This window comes from Salvelinus fontinalis, chromosome 8 (genome assembly GCF_029448725.1).
Source record: "Salvelinus fontinalis isolate EN_2023a chromosome 8, ASM2944872v1, whole genome shotgun sequence".
NCBI classification, from domain to species: domain Eukaryota; kingdom Metazoa; phylum Chordata; class Actinopteri; order Salmoniformes; family Salmonidae; genus Salvelinus; species Salvelinus fontinalis.
The window spans coordinates 34298946-34321379 of NC_074672.1; the positions used below are offsets into that span (position 1 = coordinate 34298946).

General features: G+C 41.9%; 1 protein-coding gene across 7 annotated transcripts; it reads left to right on the forward strand.

Annotated features, from left to right (window-relative positions):
- Nucleotides 1-7769: 7769 nt before the first annotated feature.
- LOC129861133 (cation channel sperm-associated auxiliary subunit delta-like) lies at nt 7770-22385 on the forward strand. 7 transcript variants are annotated; one of them, XM_055932284.1, is made up of 22 exons: nt 7770-7981; nt 8108-8183; nt 8283-8359; nt 8468-8537; nt 8817-8931; nt 9080-9147; nt 9270-9389; nt 9563-9637; nt 9721-9877; nt 10028-10114; nt 10269-10351; nt 13694-13870; nt 15313-15426; nt 18872-18961; nt 19248-19306; nt 19441-19525; nt 19665-19717; nt 19837-19911; nt 20465-20599; nt 20881-21070; nt 21389-21543; nt 21791-22385. In XM_055932284.1, exons 1-22 carry the CDS (start codon nt 7902-7904, stop codon nt 21945-21947), a joined length of 2298 nt encoding a protein of 765 aa, XP_055788259.1. In that variant the 5' UTR covers nt 7770-7901; the 3' UTR covers nt 21948-22385. The 7 variants fall into 7 exon arrangements, with proteins under 7 accessions (XP_055788259.1, XP_055788260.1, XP_055788263.1 ...); XM_055932285.1 differs by having other exon boundaries at nt 8113-8183; XM_055932288.1 differs by lacking the exon at nt 18872-18961.
- Nucleotides 22386-22434: the final 49 nt, after the last annotated feature.

Here is a 22434-nt window from a genome sequence, read left to right on the forward strand (position 1 = left end):
ATTAGTGACAGCTTTATACCCTGAGCCCAGGTGGCTCCAATCACTAACGACCCTCCTCTGCCTGCAGGAGGAACCGCCCCCTGCACTGCAGAGGAGGAGCCGTGACACCCCCCTCCTTAAAATGAGGGTCCCACCCTCAACCCAACTTCCTCCAACATAATCAAAATAATTCAAATTTCCCCAAAAACAAATAAACAAAAAAAAACAATCCCGGCTCCTAGCAGTAGCCCCGTGTCCCCCAGCCGACTGTCCGTCCCTCAAACTCGGCAGCCCTGGTACCTGGGGAGCAATTTAAGAGGAAAGAGGCACAGACAGCCCGTAGGGGTCAACAGAGAAAAGGTACAAGCTAGGTTAAAGGAGCACGGGACAGAGCATCAGCAATGATATTATCCTTACCCTTAATGTGCCTAATATCAAGGTTGAATGGTTGCAAGAACAAAGCCCAACACATCAGGCGCTGGTTGGGGTTTTGCAGGGACCTCAGAAAAACAAGTGGGTTGTGGTCAGTGAACACAGTTAAAGGGGTCAAACCAGAACCAACATAGACCTCGAAGTGCTGTAAAGCCCAAATGAGACCTAAAGCCTCCTTTTCAATTACAGAATAGTTTCTGATACTTATTAAATTTTCGGGAGAAGAAACTGACTGGACACTCAACCTTGTCGTCATTCTCCTGGAGAAGCACAGCCCCAGCACCGATTTGACTGGCGTCTACCTGCAATTTGAAAGGTTTCCCAAAATTTGGTGCTGCCAACACAGGTGCCAAACACAAAAGAGTCTTAACTGCATCAAATGCCTCTTGACACTGGGTGGACCAGATAAATTCAGCCTTGGCCTTCAACAGATTGGTCAGTGGGGACACTACTACCGAAAAGTTTACAAAAAGCACGGTAGTACCCCGCCATTCCCAGGAAGCGCATCAGTTCTTTCTTTGTAGAGGGCTGTGGGAACTGCTTCACAGCCTGAACCTTGGCTTCTACTGGACAGACAAATCCCTGACCAACAACCTTGCCTAGGTATGTGACTGTAGCTTTGGCAAACTCACATTTTGCCAAATCAATACCTGTGTCCAACATAGACTGCATCTCTGTTTCCAGTTTTAGTCTCTTCTCAGATACACGATAAAATCTGTGTTTGATAGGCTTAGCATCTCCGATGTCTATATCATGTTCAATTAAGTGGGTTTGTGATGGAGTGTCAGAAAACAAAACAGGGTAGTTTCTAATAAGAGCTACCAATTCATCACGTTTCTCAGGGTCTAAATGATCTACCAAAACCCCAAGGTTTTGCAAAGTCTGGGAGTTTTTCAACCGTCCTTGTAAGACCTCATCTGAAACTTTAACTTCCTCTTCTCCCCCCTCCACCAAATTAAAGCCACAAGATGCAGGGACTGGGGCAGCAGTCAACACTGACCTCACTGCTGGAGTGCCTTCAACTTTGCTTAGATCACGGGAGTGATAACATTTTAACAGGTTCACATGGCATAATTTAGAGGACTTCCTATGACTAGGGGTTTCAATAAGATAGTTCAAATCTGACACTTTACGCAACACAGTGAAAGGACCACAGTATTTTGCCTGAAAAGGTGAACTTACAAGAGGCAGAAGAGCAAGTACCCGATCACCGGGACTAAACTCACGCAGCTCAGCCTGTCCGTCATATTTCAGTTTCATTTTCCGTTGAGAACATTTTAGTTTTTCTTTCGCTAGTTCACCAGCCCTATACAACTTCAACCTAAAACCATTTACATAGTCAATAAGGTTCCGAGGTGGTTCCTCAGGCAAACAACCATCCTGCAACACTGCTAAAGGCCCACGCACCTTATGGCCAAACACTAAGTCATTTGGGCTAAACCCTGTGCTTTCCTGCACTACTTCACGAGCAGCTAGTAACAGCCAAGGTAACCCCTCCTCCCAGTCGGCAGACAGTTCCGTACAATATGCACGAAGCAAGGATTTTAAAGTTTGATGAAAACGTTCCAAAGCTCCCTGGCTCTGGGCATGGAACGCAGTAGACTTGTTGTGTTTAACTTTAAGCTGTTTGAGAACCTGAGCAAATAAATGAGAGGTAAAGTTAGACCCCTGATCTGACTGGATGGTTTTTGGAATCCCAAATGTTGAAATAAATTGAGTTAAAGCTTTAACTACTGATTTTGAAGTTATGGTACGCAAGGAAAAAGCTGCCGGATATCTGGTTGCTTGACACATAACAGTTAATAAGTAGCTATGACCTGACTTGGACCTTGGTAATGGCCCAACACAATCGATAATAAGATGCTCAAAAGGTTGCCCTACGGCTGGTATTGGATACAACGGTGCAGGCTTTACAACCTGATTTGGCTTGCTTGTGCGCTGACACGTATCACAAGTTCTAATAAACTGAGATACATCCCGCTTTAAACGTGGCCAGAAAAAATAACGAAGTATACGATCATACGTTTTACGAACACCCATATGACCTGCCACATCACCATGTGAAGTTTGCAACACTTTATTTCGCAAAGTAGTAGGTACAACTATTTGAAAGACTGGTTCTCCTAAACCCTTATCATAGTGTGGAACCCATTTCCTGACCAACAGCCCATCAAGAAGAAAATAACACTGAGCACTATTCCTCACCACTGAATCAGGAACCACTTTATCAAACAGATCAGCCAAAGTAGTATCGGCTTTTTGCTCAGCCATCAATGAATCTCTAAAACTAGTCAACTGTTCTGTCTGGAGTTTGACTGGCAACTCAAGACTTTCTGGCTTACTCTCAATCTCCTTACGAGAGGCTGCGCGGGTAACCGCACAAACTGGAAATACCTCAGGAGACACACAGTTCTGATCCGGAGATTCCCTTGCAGGGGTCACTGAAGGTTGCTTCTTACAGATGTTTAATTTGCCATCTGCCCACACCTTACTACCTGCCAAGTCATTCCCCAAAATCATGTGCACTCCCTCTACTGGCAACTGAGGTCTAACCCCAACATCTACATCACCCTCTATCAGACCACATTTTAGGGTAACTTTTTTTAAAGGACAAGAGAATGGAACTAAACCCATACCACATACCATTACACAACGGCCAGTATCAGACTCTTTAGAGAACGGCAAAACAGATTCCAGAATAAAAGAATCTAAAGCTCCAGTGTCTCTTAGGATCTTGATTTTAACATTCTGGTTGCCATGTACCAGGGACACTACACCATCTGAAATAAAGGCTGAAAAATCACAGCGGGAAAACTGAGAATCAAACTCAACTACTGGCTGACACAGCTCACCCTGGTGGTCAGAGGCTGTAACAGGACTTGCCATCACAGCAGGTTTAACTTGAACTGACTGTTTTGATTTAAGCAGAGGACAATTTTTCTTCCAATGTCCTTCAACTAAACAGTAGCGACAGGTATTAGCATTAACCGGTGCTTTAAGTCCTCCAGACCCAAACTTCTGCTGAGGCCTTTGGAAAGATGCCCCCCAAAAAGGTGACCTACTATTCCTAGGAGTAAAGTTATTCTTATGGTACATGTCACTGTTTGACTCAAAATGGCTTTTATGTGTTAGCCTGTACTCATCTGCAAGGATTGCTGCATCACTTGGAGACTTAACTTTACGTTCATTCATGTATGTAGCAACCTGGTCAGGAACAGAATTTTTGAACTGTTCTAACACAATCAAATTAGACAGACCCTCAAAAGTACTAACTTCAGAAGCTGTACACCAACGATTAAATGCAGAAGTCAAATCACAAACAAACTCAGAATAGGTTTGTGAATCTAACTTTTTCCTGTAACGAAAACGTTGACGATATGCCTCTGGCACAAGCTCGTAGACCTTCAGAACTGCTGATTTAACTTTAGCATAAACTTTACTGTCAGCTACACTCAGTGCTGCAAAAGCCACACGTGCTTTACCTGTAAGTACACATTGCAACAACATAGTCATGTCCAAATCTGACCAAGCTCTAGCTTCCGCAATACGCTCAAATAAAGTAAAGTATGTGTCTGGATCTGACTCATCAAATTTAGGCAACAAATGAAGATTCTGTGAAACATCAAACTGTGGTAGTCTTTCCGGTCTATTAGCATTTCTCAATCGCTCTATCTCTAATTGCATTTGCATTTGCTCTAATTGCATTTGCAACAGTTCCCTCTGCTGCTCAAAAGTTAATGAAGGGCTAGCCTGAAAACTTGCACCCTCACTACTAGCAGACTGACCGCCAAAAACACCCATTTCCCTAAGACCCTGCTTTAAGCTAGTTTTAACAGTCTCTTTAATTTTTTTATCAACAATCTCAATCTGATAATGTTCAGCAATTTCAATTAACTGCTCCTTAGTACACAACTCTAAGGCTACCTCTGAAGGAGCTTGAACAAAACTACTCAAAATGGAAGACATTTTCCTCAACCAATACAACTATTACAAATGCTCAAAAAAACACAACTCACCTGCTGTCAATCTGGGTTCAAGGACAGGAGCCACACCCCACTATCCTCCAAAAACTACTAACTAACTGGCCCTGGTCTTCGTGCAGTCACATGTGGTGGGGTTTTATGCACACAAAACCAGTGGAGTGGAAAAGACAACCAGAAACTGGCGGCCCTCCCATAACCACGGAGGTGCTCCCGAGCCGATGTAGGGGAAAAGGGAAAGGGATGCTCTACCCACGTTCACTGCCACCTAAAACAAAAACACCACAAGCCTCCTATGGACACTTGCTGATATGCCTGAACAGGAGAGGACTCCCACCTGAACAAAACCCAGAAAACAGAGTGAATTGCTTAGCTACCAAGCTAACTGAACCAAAAGAACACATGGCTCTCAACGCTCTCTTCAACAAAATTGGCCCAACCAAAACATCCACTCAAACAAAAAAAATTGTCAATCTGAACTAAACTAACCCAAGTTAACTACTATCCCGGACGAACCCCCACTTGTCACAAGCCGGCTCATAGCCTGTGACAACAATGAGGGGACACGAACAACAGGTATAGGCCAATTCAAAAGTGTTCTTTATTATTAAGCAAACTATTAACTTAAACTAAGAAATAGGAATGAGGTGTGGATGTATCATAATGTAAGGTGTATGTAAAGTGCATGGGTGCATGAATATGTGTGTGTGAACATGACTGAGTGGAAACTATGCAAAACTAAAAAGGAACAAACAAATCATGAGCATACCTGGAGGAGCAGAGAGAGAGAGAGAGCAAGAGTGATTAGTGACAGCTTTATACCCTGAGCCCAGGTGGCTCCAATCACTAACGACCCTCCTCTGCCTGCAGGAGGAACCGCCCCCTGCACTGCAGAGGAGGAGCCGTGACACCTACTGTTAATTTTATTTCAACTTTATCTAACCAGGTAGGCCAGTTGAGAACAAGTTCTCATTTACAACTGCGACCTGGCCAAGATAAAACAAAGCAGTGTGACAAAAACAACAACACAGAGTTACAAATGGGATAGACAAACGTACAGTCAATAACGCAATAGAAAGATCTATGTACAGTGTGTGCAAATGTAGAAGAGTAGGGAGGTAAGGCAATAAATAGGCCATAGTGGCGAAATAATTACTATTTAGCATTAACACTGGAGTGATAAATGTGCAGATGATGATGTGCAAGTAGAAAAGAGCAACAACAACAAAAATAACAATATGGGGATGAGTTAGATGGGTGGGCTATTTACAGATGGGCTGTGCACTGGTGCAGTGATCGGTAAGCTGCTCAGACAGCTGATGCTTATAGTTAGTGAGGGAGATATAAGTCTCCAGCTTTAGTGACTTTTGCAATTCGTTCTAGTCATTGGCAGCAGAGAACTGGAAGGAAAGGCGGCCAAAGTAGGTGTTGGCTTTGGGGATGACCAGTGAAATATACCTGCTGGAGCGCGTGCTACGGGTGGGTGTTAAGTGAGCTGAGATAAGGCGGGGCTTTACCTAGCAAAGACTTATATATGACCTGGAGCCAGTGGGTTTGACGACAAATATGTAGTGAGGGCCAGCCAAAGAGAGCATAGAGATCGCAGTGGTGGGTAGTATACGGGGCTTTAGTGACAAATCGGATGGCACTGTGATAGACTACATCCAATTTGCTGAGTAGAGTGTTGGAGGCTATTTTGTAAATGACAATGCCGAAGTCAAGGATCGGTAGGATAGTCAGCTTTACGAGGGTATGTTTGGCAGCATGAGTGAAGGAGGCTTTGTTGCGAAATAGGCCGATTCTAGATTTAATTTTCGATTGGAGATGCTTAATGTGAGTCTGGAAGGAGAGTTTACAGTCTAATCAGACACCTAGGTATTTGTAGTTGTCCACATATTCTAAATCAGAACTGTCCAGAGTAGTGATGCTAGTCGCGCGGGTGCGGGCAGCGATCGGTTGAAGAGCATGCGATTGGTTGAAGAGCATGCATTTAGTTTTACTAGCATTTACTAGCATTTAGTTTTACTAGCATTTACTAGCATTTAAGAGCAGTTGGAGGCTATGGAAGGAGTGTTGTATGGCATTGAAGAGTCTACACCAGAAGGATTACTTTATCCTATCCAAGGAATACCTAGGATAGGATAAAGTAATCCTTCTAACCCCCCCCCCCCCTTAAAAGATTTAGATGCACTATTGTAAAGTGGTTGTTCCACTGTATATCATAAGGTGAATGCACCAATTTGTAAGTCGCTCTGGATAAGAGCGTCTGCTAAATGACTTAAATGTAAATGTAAATCAGAACTGTCCAGAGTAGTGATGCTAGTCGCGCGGGTGCGGGCAGCGATCGGTTGAAGAGCATGCATTTAGTTTTACTAGCATTTAAGAGCAGTTGGAGGCTGTGGAAGGAGTGTTGTATGGCATTGAAGCTCATTTGGAGGTCTTAACACAGTGTCCAAAGAAGGGCCAGATGTATACAGAATGGTGTCGTCTGCGTAGAGGTGGATCAGAGAATCAAGGTTGCTGCTGCTGGTCGGGGTAGCCAGGTGGAAGGCATGGCCAGCTATAATAATATAATAACGACGCAATTCCCAGAAAATAGCCTTAATTAAAGGTCCAAGTGTTTCTCCGGCGAGATTCTCACATGCCAAAGGAATAGAGTAGCAGTCAAAGAGTTAAATCGACATTGATTGACTACTATACATATCTTGCGCTTTTTAATAAAAGTAGATAATGTTTTCTCATGTAACGTATTTCAATTACTTTATTACATCACATTAATCACGCAATGATAATTAGTTTGATGGATACCTTAGGCTTTGTACGAGATTATAAATTACGTCGAGATTCCATCTTAATTCGCTGCAATTTTATGGAAAACGGTTTATTCAATAAATCCAGCAACTCCTCTCATACTGGGAAGAAAATAAATAAAACACATTTACAGGCCTTAAGGGAAGTTTTATTTCAAATGTAGTAGTACCCAGACGGATAAAACCCAACACGCGTTATATACACTGCTCAAAAAAATAAAGGGAACACTTAAACAACACAATGTAACTCCAAGTCAATCACACTTCTGTGAAACCGTAACCATAACACTTTAACCTAACGTTAGCTGCCTAGCCAACATTAGCTGCTTAGCCAGACGTTAGCTGCTTAGCCAGACGTTAGCTGCTTAGCTAACATTAGCTACAACGAATTGAAATTTGTAACATAAAATACGTTAGGTAAATTTGAAAAATATTTTTATGAATGCCATTTGTAACATATTGTACTAATTGCAATTCGGAACATATCATTCTAATTTTAATTCGGAACATGTAGAGAATGGTAAATCTGGTTTACGTACACAATAATACGAAATGCTCTGAGACCAGGTTGCAGCATCGCCTCTATCTCTCCCAGTAGGCAGTTAACGATTGATCGTTACCCGAGCAGTCTAGAGCATTCTCAGTCACTCAAAACAGCAATATTTGGCAACATAATATACGTAAAAACAAGTATTCAACAATGTGGCGGACGCATGGCCAAACCATTTTTACAATAATAATAATGTCCTTTTTGCCATTTTGTACCAATGAAGAAGCCAGGTAACGTTAACCACCCAACAGTTAACTTAGCTAGCTAGCCAGCCAAGTTCAAGCCTCATATAGTCGCTAGGCTAATGTTTCTTTGTAAATGTATTTTAATGAATGAAATTTTTTTGTAATTCAAAGTCCAGGTTTTCTATGGTCTTCCACACCCAAACAAGATGTCGAAAGGCAGGATCGATCGATTCAAGCGCCATTTGCGGTGAATTTTGATGTTTCTATGTACAGGGAATGTCTTCCATTGTTTAACCTCTAGCTAGCTAGCCAACATAAAGTTAACCACCTCAATGTTTCTCATCAGACATTATTATATTCTGCGAAGAAACGACCAGCTCTGGTTCGAAGTCACTGCGACAATCGCCTGGCCTTGTACATGGGGTGAAACAATTTGCTATTACTAGGCTAGCTAGCAACTTTTTCCAACCTTATTTAGCATAGTGCTATTCTTGAAAATGTTCCCGCCTCATTTATCATTTCTAATAACAGGAAGTGGATCCTCATTACCAGGACATTATTTGAGGAATCAGCCACTCCACTCGAATATAAAGGGGCTGGTGTGAGTCTCTGTACAAATCCACCTCAACCCACCGATGTGTAACGTATCTCTATAATTTGTTATAGTCATGAATATATAAGAAGATTGTGCACCCACTTTTCGATACACTCTTTAGCTACCTCCAACAAATGAAATGTAAGATACCATATGATTTGAAGAATAACGGCAAGTGGGATTGATATGACATTGATAACTTGTAAATTTACTCCAGATGCCTATTACCGATGTCATGCCTTATTAATGTTTATTGAAATTCATAACCATTTCTCATATTTGTAGAAGCTTCAGGGGTCGGTGAGTTCTGCAGCTTTTGTGTTGGACAACCTTGCAATTGTGATCGACGGAACGTTGTACTTATACTCTCTAACTAAAGGGACATGGACTCCTGCTCAAGGTTTGGAGCATATAACCATGTCCATGCACCTCAAATATCAAGTTTTAATGGAAAATAATGTGCAATGGTTTCCTAATGTCATCTTATCATTTACTTTGCTTATTAAAACCATTGTCCTGCAGTGATCATCATAGATCTCTTGTTTCAGGAGTGAAATCCATGGTGTCTACTGTATCTGCGCTACAGTGCTGCTTCAGCAAAGACAAGGCCTGCATGGTAAACTCCACAGGAAAATATTTTCTCTCATCAAACATGTGTGTCACTGTAGTATGTTCAATAGTTGTTTTAGACTGCTGTGTGATGTGATGTGTTGTGTCTTGTTTTTTTTTTGTCAACAGGATGTGAGCTCTTGTGTTCTGCTGTACAATCTGGGCAGTGCTCTTGAGGACCAACAGGTCTACATGTCCTCGAATGGAGGCAATTCCTTTTTTAACTTCCCTATGGCCCCCAAGGCAACGGTGAGCTTGGATACTCTGTCAGTCAGTGTCATCTCAAAGTTATTTTACATTTATTTGAAGTTAACTGTAGAAATCAAACTTATGCAAAATCATTGAGGTTCATAGTCCTCAGGTCTAAGCATAAAAAGTCAGCAGCACCCCAAAAGCCAACTCTCATCACTCTCATTTCACAGGAATTTATCATAGGGGTATTCAACATGCCCACTGTGTCAAGCATCGTGGCTATGTTAGCAGACAACCAAAGAAAGGTGAGAGATTGACCACAGCCCTTTCTGAATTTACCAAATAATCACAGACATGTTCAGTGTACCAGCTGTAAAATGTGTGGTAGTTTTTTTCCCGGCACATTTCCGAAAATCGTTCGGTACAGACAGACAATCACCCCATGCGAGACCCGCTGTCCAGCATCCATGTGATCCAGCCAGCAGGCATGAGAGGCCACCTCATCATCTGGTCTCCACACATGCTGCTCTACTCACCCAACCATGGTACTACAAAATCACCATCTAAGGGTCCCCTTGCATGATGCTGGATTCTTCTTGAGATATTAGTCCATTGAAAGAATACCAGTGGGTGACCAAAGAATATTATTTTGTCTCACTGTTCTGACATGTCTTAATGCCTATTTTGGTTTTCAGGCGTTGTGATTGTGCCAGTGTACATTATGGGAGAAGAGAATGCCACCCTCCCGCCTCCTAAAGTCACCATTTTACAGGTGGCAACAGGTAATATCTAAATGACATCTATGTGTGTGCGTGTGTGTGCTCACTTCTTCATGTGTCATAAATTAGACTAAAACAACTAAATCACTCAGATGTGTGTTGTAAATGATACTAAACCAATATGGTATGACAGAAACCTCCTCTTGTGTATGGTTAGACGACAACGGTGCGATGACTGTTCTCACCAGTGACGGGGTACTGTATTATGGCAGGGCTTTACTGGAGGCAACTACAGTAAGGGTAAGTATTCAGGATGTATACAGTAATCCCTCGTTTATCGCGGGGGTTACGTTCCGAAAATGACCCGCGATAAGTGAAATCCGCGAAATAGAAAACTTTTATTTTTTTTACAATTAGCAACTATTACATGTATACAAATACAGTGACTCACGTGTAGGCCGTTTCACTGCTCTTCAGACTGGGCCGCTGCATCCTGACTGCGCTCTGCAGTGTTCTCTTCTTCTGAAGCCCGCGGTGCAGGTGTGTTTGTTCGGGAGAAGAACATAGTGATAGGCAGCTGTTGTCGCTCTTTTTTCTTCTTTGCAAAAAGATCCTTGTACACCGACATGCCACCATGTTTTTTGAGTTTTTAGCGAATCAGAATGCAGAGCACAATGCACCAAAAAAAAAAAAAAAATGCATTATGAAAATCCGCGAAATAGCGAATCCGCGATAAGTGAACCGCGAAGTGGCGAGGGATCACTGTATACCATACATACAGTATGTGATTAACATGTACTGTTCATATTAAAGGTGCTACATATAGAATGTCTCACCCATGTGGCAGCTAGATGAATTGCAACAACTAGACTGCATTCCAAACAACTCCCCCTTCCCTTGCATCCCATTTCCCTGTAACATGGCTATTTTACTTTCATTTTCATCCACATTGAAAATATATTTCACAGCAATTTTGATGGCACAATGTTTCCTTACCCTATTTGGTTGTCAAATAGAAAGTTTGCATTTTAGAATGCGATTTTGTATTGGCCCAAAACAAATTTATTGTGTGGAAAAAATAGTGAAACACTATAGAAACACTATAATTCCACTATTACTGCAGATATGTTTTTGACTCTTCCCGAGTGGCGCAGTACCGCAGTGTTAGCTAAGGCACTGTATCGCAGTGCTAGCTGTGCCACTAGAGATTCTGGGTTCGAGTCCAGGCTCTGTTGCAGCCGGCCGCGACCGGGAGACCCATGGGGCGGTGCACAATTGGCCCAGCGTTGTCCAGGTTAGGGGAGGGTTTGGCCCGGCAGGGATGTCCTTGTCCCATTGCGCACTAGTGACTCCTGTGGTGGGCCGGGCGCAGTGCACGCTGACACAATCGCCAGGTGCATGGTGTTTCCTCCAACACATTGGTGCGGCTGGTTTCCGGGTTAAGTGGGCATTGTGTCAAGAAGCAGTGCAGCATGGTCGGGTTGTGTTTCGGAGGACGCACGGCTCTCGACTTTCGCCTCTCCCGAGGACGGGAGTTGCAGCGATGAGACAAGACTGTAATTACCAATTGGGGAGAAAACTGGGTAAAAATATATCTATTACAATTCTAAAATTCTACATGTAGCTTTTTTAAGATTAGTAGAGAATGGAAATGTGTCTTTATGCTCACAACCCAACCCCCCAATGTCACGTTCCTGACCTGTTTTCTCTTGTTTTGTATGTGTTTAGTTGGTCAGGGCGTGAGTTGGGGTGGGCATTCTATGTTTTGTGTTTCTATGTTTAGGTCAGTGGTAATTAGCCTTATATGGTTCTCAATCAGGGACAGGTGTTTGACGTTTCCTCTGATTGAGAACCATATAAAGGTAGGCTGTTCACACTGTTTGTTTGTGGGTGGTTGTCTTCCGTGTTTGTGTCTGTGCACCACACGGGACTGTTTCGGTTTGTTTGTTCGTTTTAGGTAGTCTGTTCCTGTTTCATGCGTTCTTCGTGTTTATGTAAGTTCTTGTTCAGGTCAGTCTACGTCGTTTGTTATTTTGTAGTTTGTTTAAGTGTTTTCGTCTTTACTTTAATAAACTTCATTATGTCCACATTCCACGCTGCGCTTTGGTCCAATCCATACTCTTCGGACGAAGAGGAGGAGGACAACCGTTACACCCAAGACACAATGGGTCAGCCGCAGTGCAGCCCCCCTGGAGCAATAATAGCAGGTTAAGTGCCTTGCTCAAGGGCACAACAGCAGCCGATGGTATCTAGGTGATCCCAGCAACCCTCTGGTTGCTTGCTCACTGCGCACCGGATTTTACAGAGCTGGGATTCAAACTGGCATTTCTCCGGTTGCAGGGCCGCTTGGCTACCTACCACCCCCACAGGCTACCTGCCACCCTCACAATGTTGTGCAACAGCTTTCATTTAGTGCAACTCAATTGCAACTGCTTCAACTTCAATTTCTGAAATCCCTTTAGTGGTAGTGAGATCTTCTGAGTCCTGACCAGTGTTGTTATAGATACTGTATACACTGTAGGCCTGTATATTACACATGTAATATGTCCAATCCAAAACGCATCTTTTGATCAATGGGTAAAATAATGCCAAATATGCTAATTGTGTAGATACTCCTCTAAGAAAACCAATGCTCCAAACCTATATCTCTATCATAAGTTGAAAAGTTATTGGAGTTTTTAGTCTTGTAGGATGGCCAGAAGTATAGTGATTAAATCAATGGAGGCCAGAGAAAAAAAGTGGCTAAAAATCAGGGAAATACCATTGCGTAAGCTAGACTGGATGCTGTGCTAGAATTACAGCTAACTGACAGGCTCACAGTTGAACTCATCGTCTTTCTTCTCGAATCCGGAGGACATAAAACAATATAGAGGTAAGATGGATATAGATTTTGAGACATGAAGTGTAGTATTGTCATATTTTAATACACGCTTTTCATATTAATGCGAAATGTCTGTTATTTATTTGAATAAATCTCTAAAAAAAAAACAAGCATATCTTTGTGAAATGTCAACGGAGCACTGAGTGTACCGCAATAATTTTATTTTGAAAGCCTTTTACATTTAATTCAGCTTGTGTTATGCTAATTTAGCTTTTTGGGACCCACGGAAATAACTGCAGACGTGTGTTAGGTTACGAAATCTGACTTTTTGGATATAATGTTAATGATATGTTAGAGAAAGACCCCACTTAACGAGTCAGAACATGAAGAATCATATTTGTCTTAGTAAAAATTGATTTTATAACATACGGAAGTTACTTTTTTTTATTACCTTTATTTAACTAGGCAAGTCAGTTAAGAACAAATTCTTATTTTCAACGACGGCCTAGGAACAGTGGGTTAACTGCCTGTTCAGGGGCAGAACGACAGATATGTACCGTGTCAGCTCAGGGATTTGAACTTGTAACCTTTCGGTTACTAGTCCAACGCTCTAACCACTAGGCTACCCTGCTGCACCATGACCATTTCATGACCAAAGTGCGTTTTCACCCACACTGGGCAGAGTGGGCAGACTCCTTATGTATTATTGTACCAAATGATATCTATGGTCCTGACTGGATAGATAAGTCCACTGTCAGTAACAGAGAGCTGTCCTGTATTATAATGTATTGTACTATCCTGTGTCTGCCTGCCTGTTTCAGTTTGCGTCTGTCATTGACCTGTCCAAGGACAACCTGATGCTGTTCAGTGACTATGGGAACCTGATGATGATCCAAGCCCGTGAGGACCTGCTGCTCAGAGGGGTGGACTTTGACCGTAAGGTTATCATTGTCCAGCAGGAGCTAACACGTACCACACCACCCGTTCAGTCCTGCCCAGTGAGTGAAGATAAACTACATGACAAATGACGCATCACATTCTCTATGTAGAGAGACAAAAACAAATGTAAAATCTGCAAATTACACCCTATTCCCCAACATACAGTACCAGAGATCTTTCTGCCGTAGAAACCCCTGGGCGGGCTGCCTAAGCCTTTTTTTTTTCGGGAGTCCTGTAAAAAAAGAAAAAATGATTTGAAATACATTTGTGGGATGGAGAACACCTTCAGTGTAAACCTAAACGACTAAAACCAAATATAAAGTATGTAGAAAAGATAATGGACCTATATATTTTTTATTAATCACCAAGATAAAAGCTAAACAGTCAGGGGAATTGAGAATTCCAAAAACAATTAATTTAACAGTAAAGATTTTGTTATTAAGTTTGAGCAACAGAACACAGCATTAGCCATGTCAAAATAGAATCCGTGGAAATTAGCTTTAAAACTGCAAAATGTTGTCTTGGCTCCATGGCAAAATGTGTACAATTGCAGGAAATTAACTTTAAAAACGATTTTTTAATAAAAAAAATTAAATCTCTGATTTATGGAGAAAAGCTAAAATTGTTATAAACTACTTTAGAAGTTATAGATACTTTAGAAAAACTAGATTACTTCATAGATTACTTTTCAATTAAGAAAGGATGTTTGAGATAAAAAGAATAATAATAATTATGATAGCCTTAGCCATAGCAAAGTGCATAGAATTACAGGAAATTAGGTTAAAAATATATATATTTCGCTCAGCTCCATGGCATAGTATGTAGCATCATAGGAAATTAGTTTTAAAACTGCAAGGTGTTACTATAGATCCGGGTTCGATCCCGGGCTGTGTCGCAACCAGGAGACCCATGAGGCTGCACACAATTGGCCCAGCGTCGTCCGGGTTAGAGGAGGGTTTGGCTGGCTGGGATGTCCTTGCCCCATTGTGCTCTAGCGACTCGTTATGGTGGCCTGGTGCATGCACGCTGACTTCGGTCGCCAGCTGTACAGTGTTTCCTCTGACACATTGGTGCGGCTGGTTTCCGGGTCAAGCAAGCAGTGTGACAGGAAGCAGTGAATATTAAGGGTCGTGTTTCTGAGGACGCGTGGCTCTCGATCTTTGCCTCTCCCGAGTCCGTACGGGAGTTGCAGCAATGGGACAAGACTGTAACTACCAATTGGATATCACGAAAAAAGGGGTACCAAATTTATTTATTTTTTACTTCAACATTTCTCCCAGCTCCATGGCAAAATGTGTAGAAATGCAAAAAATATGCTTTAAAACTGAAACAATTTCTCTCAGCTCCATGGATAAACGTGTAGAATTGCAGGAAATTGATGGGCCGACCGCACCCATAGCCACGCCCACCACCTAAACCCCTTTTTATCCAGAATAAAACATGAGTACATAGAGAATAATGTGTCATCTGAGACGTAGGCATGATTCTCTTCTCACTCCAGGTGGAGCAGTTCCACAGCACGTTTGCAGGGGAGCTCTTCTACATCGACATGGGCAGCACTGTCCACCTGTCTGCTGTCTACATCCCATCACCTCTTTGCAAATTCATCCCCCTGGTAAGAGGTTCATAAACTTCCGAGACAGCTCCATAGCACCAGGCTGTACTAAATTCTACAGGGACTTCAGGTTACGAAAAAAAGAAAGTATGGGAACTGAAAAAAATATCTGAACATTATGAAGTGGATATGAACACACACATACTCATTTACATACTCGCTTACACATACAGACTTATACATACACACACACCTGATCTCGCTCTCTTCTCACTCTCTATTTCTCTTCTCTCCCTCTCTATTGTCAAGAACTGTTTTCTAATTTAATGTGTTTTTGTTTGTCTATGTTTTTTTATGTATTTGTCTACAAGTTTATATAAGTTTACAACAAGCAAGGGGAAGATATCAGAATAGGTGCATTGGGGAATAATAACAAATTGTACGAATACATTTATACTGTAGTGAAGCCGTCTCTAGAGTAATGCAAGGTCTCTTTCATGATCATGTGAAACGTCAATTGCTATGGAAATGCTGGGATGTGTCTTTCAATGATGTTAAAGGTAATTATGCCGCAACTATGACAGTGATACGATATGGATTACAATTATCATCATGAATATTAAGGCTATACGCACTACATGTTACACACATAGACACTCAACCATGCGAATTGGCGGAGTTATTATTTATTTGGACATCACATATTATAGTCTTCCTCTTATTTTTTTTATTTTTTTTTCACCTTTATTTAACCAGGTAGGCTAGTTGAGAACAAGTTCTCATTTTCAACTGCGACCTGGCCAAGATAAAGCATAGCAGTGTGAACAGACAAGAACACAGAGTTACACATGGAGTAAACAATAAACAAGTCAATAACATGGTAGAAAAAAAGAGAATCTATACAATGTGTGCAAAAGGCATGAGGAGGTAGGCAATAAATCGAATAATTACAATTTAGCAGATTAACACTGGAGTGATAAATCATCAGATGATCATGTGCATGAAGAGATACTGGTGTGCAAAAGAGCAAAAAAGTAAATAAATAAAAACAGTATGGGTTTGAGGTAGGTAAATTGGGTGGGCTATATACCGATGGACTATGTACAGCTGCAGCGATCGGTTAGCTGCTCAGATAGCAGATGTTTAAAGTTGTTGAGGGAGATAAGTCTCCAACTTCAGAGATTTTTGCAATTCGTTCCAGTCGCAGGCAGCAGAGAACTGGAAGGAAAGGCGGCCAAATGAGGTTTTGGCTTTAGGGATGATCAGTGACATACACCTGCTGAAGCGCGTGCTACGGGTGGGTGTAGCCATCGTGACCAGTGAACTGAGATAAGGCGGCACTTTACCAAGCATAGCCCTATAGATGACCTGGAGCCAGTGGGTCTGACGACGAACATGTAGCGAGGGTCAGCCGACTAGGGCATACAGGTCGCAGTGGTGGGTCGTATAAGGTGCTTTAGTAACAAAACGGATGGCACTGTGATAAACTGCATCCAGTTTGCTGAGTAGAGTATTGGAAGCTATTTTGTAGATGACATCGCCGAAGTCGAGGATCGGTAGGATAGTCAGTTTTACAAGGGTAAGTTTGGCGGCGTGAGTGAAGGAGGCTTTGTTGCGAAATAGAAAGCCGACTCTAGATTTGATTTTGGATTGGAGATGTTTGATATGAGTCTGGAAGGAGAGTTTGCTGTCTAGCCAGACACCTAGGTACTTATAGATGTCCACATATTCTAGGTCGGAACCGGTGCAGGTGCAGGTTCGGTGCAGGCAGCGAACGGTTGAAAAGCATGCATTTGGTATACAGACATTGTACACACTCACTAAATCACATGCAATATCATACACATCAACCTACTCAGATTTACTACACACATAATATCTCAATTGTCTAACATCTGTGGCATTGGCTCACAGGCAAACAGGCAAGGGAATAAAACAAATATTGCTAGAACCTATTTCTTGAATTTTAAATATCAGACATTTGAAAGGTCTAGTTTTTACCGTCATAATACCTCTGATGGCAGTAACTTTACAAGCACTAATTATGGTCAATTTAGACTGAGAATAGTATCTAGTTATGGTAAGGGGGGAAATAAGTATAGCCAGTTATAATTGTAACGGTTTAGCAGATTATTTTTCATGCAATAAAATGCAAATTAATTACTTAAAAATCATACAATGTGATTTTCTGGATTTTTCTTTTAGATTCCGTCTCACAGTTGAAGTGTACCTATGATAACAAATTACAGACCTCTACATGCTTTGTAAGTAGGAAAACCTGCAAAATCGGCAGTGTATCAAATACTTGTTCTCCCCACTGTACATGGAGGAGACTTAGTCAAGCTAGTCATCTTGCCTACTTTCTTGTCTCTTTCTCTCTTGCATCAAAGGTTAAAAAAGTTTTAATAGGAGACAGAATGCGATCAGATCATCATCTAATTGGCATTCACATAGACTCTTATAGATTATTCACGTGGACGGGGATATTAGAAATTTAATCAAAGTTTACTGGAGGACAACTTATTTTTAACTAAGACCAAATCATTTATAACTGTATTTTTCCATTATAATGTAGGTTCAGCAAATCTCCTTATTGTTTGGGATACCTTTAAATGTACCTTCATAGGTCATTCAATTCAATATTCATCAATAATAATAATAATACTTATTTTCCACCATAATTTGCAAATAAATTCATAAAAAAATCCTACAATGTGATTTTCTGGATTGTTTTTTCTCATTTTGTCTGTCATAGTTGAAGTGTACCTATGATGAAAATTACAGGCCTCTCTCATCTTTTTAAGTGGGAGAACTCGCACAATTGGTGGCTGACTAAATACTTTTTTGCCCCACTGTACATGTAATAGTGGCAGACATGCACACAAACATATACAGTTGGCATTGCTGTTATGATTTTAGTTGTCCTTGATGTCCTTTGTTTTAACTGTATTTATTATTTTTTTTTTTTTAATTTTGTATTGTTGTTTGCTGTTTTCCTTTGTCTTTTTATTTTTTCTCTTTAGTTCATTCTCTTGGTTGTTGGTGCATTGGGGGGTTCTTGGGGTGGGGAATGGAATTCATAGTTTTTTTGGCCTGGCGGGATTTTTTATTACATTTTCTCTTCTTGGGGGGCTGTGGGAGGGGTCTTGAATGGGTGAGGGACAGCTATTGGGGAACTGTGGGGGGGATCTTGGAGGGTTCGTGTTCACGTTTTTTGGCCTGGTGGGAGTTCTGTCAAGGTGCCCTTGAGCAGGGCATTGACCCTGGATGCTTCTGTGTGTCGATCTGAATGGGAGTCTGTTGGATGACTGGTATGATGTAGTTGTTGAGCGGCTTCACTGCAAGTATATTGTATGTTTTGGATATTCAATTTAAAAAATAATAATCATAATAACTTCACCGTGGCCTTCCCAGTAGCCTGGTCCCAGATCTGTGCTACTGTTGTCATGCAAATACAATGAATGAATCTGAACTGTGTCCTTGTTCTCCTCTTGTGTGTGACCAGGTGACAGTTACAGAGTCTAAGCTTCTGTCCTTAGATGTGAAGTGGGTAGAGGACGGCATTACTACAGAGGGCTCCAAGAAATACCGCCTGGTACAACTGAATCACTAGACCAGGGGTGTCACACTAATTTTGCCCTGGGGGCCACATTCTGTCTTCAAAGAGGTCCGGAGGGCCGTACTGAAAATGTGTTATATTTCCTCGCTATCAAAATTTGCCAAAAAATAGTCCTCTATCCATCATTTTGGGAATTTCCTATGCTCCCTGACTGTCTAGCTTTCATTTCGTTGCTGGACACAGTCAGTTAAAGTATAAAATGTGGCAGGGGTGGTGGGGGGGAGTGTTTCGGGTTTCTAACATACTGTATTTTGAATGACAGGACATTGAACTGAAGCAGTTGTTCTTTATGGAGGCAGCAGACGGAACCCTCAAGCCGAGGTAAGAATGCATTCCCGAATGTTCAGTAGATGGCAAATTGGGATTAAGAGTTTTAGCTGGTGAGGACAGTGGTCTCTCCAGCAGAGGGTGCTGTTTGTTCCTGTTGCTGATGTGTAGTGTTTTCTCTGGGACAGTTCCAGTCTACGTAAAGGCAGCCTCTCAACATTGGCAGTAGACCTGATGGGAAGAAACGTGTCCTGCAAAGACGTCAACCCGCTGGTCAGATACACAGCCCTCTAACAGTCACAACAATGTGTATGAGTTAACATCAAAGGGACATGTTAGTTTGTCCTCACGGTGTACAGAAAAGGCTATACTATTATATTAACATTGTTTGTTGTTCTTTTTCCCGTTTTAGAAAGCTCACATTCTCATTGGATGCCCTCCTGGAAAGCATACCCGAGTTCTTAAGTGAGGGATAAATCCTCATGCCGTATTCCCTATTTTCAAAACATTTCTGAACTATTCTACTGTAAGATCTGAGTGTCCAAACTCATTGGTTCTTTCTGTCATTATTGTTTTTGCCACAGGGACATAACCACTTGCACTAAAGGCACGTTTACTCAAGAGCAGCTTCAGGACAACTTCTCTTACGTCATCCCCAAGTAGGTTCTGCGGACTGGGCTGTGACACACAGAGCATTGATGGATCTAGATTCTAGACTATCATGGTTTATAGAAATGTTTAATCAACATATGATCTGTTCTATAAAAAGATGCTTGTAATGCCAAAGTAGAGTATTGGACTTTATCATTAGTGGAACATAAAAGGTAGATTCAGCTAAATAGCGTTGCCACGAGCAGCAGCGCAGATATTGCGATGAGCAAGATGCAAGACTTTGCTCCCACACGTTCACACACAGTATCTGCGCATGTGCATGCTTTCGCGTCACGCTGTTAGAGTGTTTGAGGTATGGGACCAAAACAGTGGGGGAGTTTAGCATTGCGCTTCAACGCTCTTAGTTGTTTCGGAAATTGACCCCTATGCTGTTAACTTTGTGCACCTACGTCATATCGCTGAGTCTATCTTTAAGTCTTGCCCCAAGTAAGGTATCACAGAGTTGTAAGAAGGATATTATTATATATATTTGTGTCATGTCAGTTAAAGAGACTAGTATTCCTCTCATTATCCTCTTCCTCCTTCATCTCCTTCTCTTAGAGCTGTGTATGACCCTCAGCACCTGTTCCGGCCTGGCTCTGCCTCCAGTGACCTGCACATCTCCTACAGCATCACAGACTACTTCTGCCCCTTACTGGTCTATCACGACACCCCCTGGATACCCTCTCTGGAGCTGTGAGTGACCCACAAACCCCCCAAAATACACACACGGGCAACCCCTTAACAGCTGTTACTGTAGAACGTTCAGTGTAAGAAATCTGTCGTCTCTGTGAAGTGGAATTCAGACAGACCCTTGATATAACTACATGACACACACACAAAGACCATAGAACATCATGGCACTCCATCACAGAGCAACAATGCCAGTGCCAACCCACCACACAGCCTTTTCTAGAGCAGGTGAACATGGCATGCATAACTACCAGTACCTCCAAACTCGCCCTGACCCTTTGCAGCTGGAACGGTAATGAGTTTGTGGAGCAGGTGAGCGCTGACTTTGTGATGTTCGAAGTGAACGGCATGTATAACTACCAGTACCTCCAGTCGGTCGAGGATGCCAAGTGCGTCTCCCAGCCCCAGAACTGGACATCTCTGCTGAGCCAGCAGCAATATGAACCTAACCCAAACACCGCCTGGACCAGGAATGTATGTACACATTCTAGAACAATTCAATTGAATTCATACTTTATCACCAGTTAATAATGGTTGATAGGAATTTGTTCACACAGCACTGTAGACTAGAGGCTCCTTGCACTGTAACCATAATCATGTAGCCTGTATCCTGAGGGAGGAACTTATCTAGCTCTATTTACCACAATGTAATTGAATATTCATCCAACATATTCATAAACTTATCAAATGTCGATACAATATCCTTGTCCTCATTAAGATTGCATACATTCATCCCTCTGCTTGCTTTGTGCCTGGCTACCGAGCATCATTTCTCACTGGGGTTTATTTAAGAATTATAAGAGCTGCAAGGATTCTGATGGTCCGCCCCTCACTGACCCAGAAGCCCAGTATCAGGTCCTCAACATGGGCACAAGAAACCGAGTCTTGTTTCCCAACTACAACGGGATGTACGTGTTCAGAGTCATAGTGGTGGATCCTAGCTACAGGTCAGTGTGGACTAGGAGAGTAAACAACCTGTTTTAGGAGGGCATTTAGTTACCAGGCTGTATATCACATCAACTGAAGGTTGAACACGGTAGTTGAATACTTTTCATATAATTTTGGAAAAGACCCATAATACATAGCCAGGAAACTATTTGTATGCCATACATATTCTATAGTACACATTCAAACTGGATTGTCATTGACCTTGTAATATTTCTGATGATATTGACTGTCTCTGTGTTTCTGCAGCTACTGCATGCTGACCACTACGTTCAGTGTGTATGTGATTGGGGCGTTCCCTCCCCACCCTCTGCCCTCTTGTGTGGCACTGGGCATCTTCCTGGCCATCTTTGTGGTCCTGCTGCTCATCGGCTTTTTCTTAAGCAAGCGGAATTACAAAAAATAGGATGGACACACTACACACATACATACACACATACATACACACACACACACACACACACACACACACACACACACACACACACTCACAATACATCCCAAAACAGGAAATGCATGGGTTGACAGTGCGATCCTGGTTCTATGAAATCACAAGGTTCAACACCTGTCTCTGTTTAGATGTTTGTTGTCAGGCATCAGGGTCCCACTCAAAAGTATTGTTGTCATTGTTCATGGATGAACACCTCTGTGTGTTGACACTTAGGGAAAACACACGCATGTCCTCTGTGCAGCGTGAAATGAATGTTGTGAGCTGTTCAGGATGTTCTCTGCCAGTCACTAATCCCTGTCTTGCCTTTTGTCATGTTTTTAATTGATTATTTTTATGTATTTCTTGTTTTGTTTGATGAAAATAAAATTAAACGTTTTGAGAAATAAAGAAAAATGTTTTTAGTAATTATTTCATCATAGTGTAGGTTTTAATTTCGAAGTTT

What these genes read in the sequence shown, in the direction of transcription:
- LOC129861133 (XM_055932284.1), top strand. Translation starts at nt 7,902, where the DNA reads ATGTGGCGGACGCATGGCCAAACCATTTTTACAATAATAATAATGTCC. An exon ending in CACCCGTTCAGTCCTGCCCA is followed by an intron (nt 13,871 to 15,312) that starts GTGAGTGAAGAT and finishes TTCTCACTCCAG; the next exon opens with GTGGAGCAGTTCCACAGCAC. An exon ending in GACGGAACCCTCAAGCCGAG is followed by an intron (nt 19,307 to 19,440) that starts GTAAGAATGCAT and finishes TCTCTGGGACAG; the next exon opens with TTCCAGTCTACGTAAAGGCA.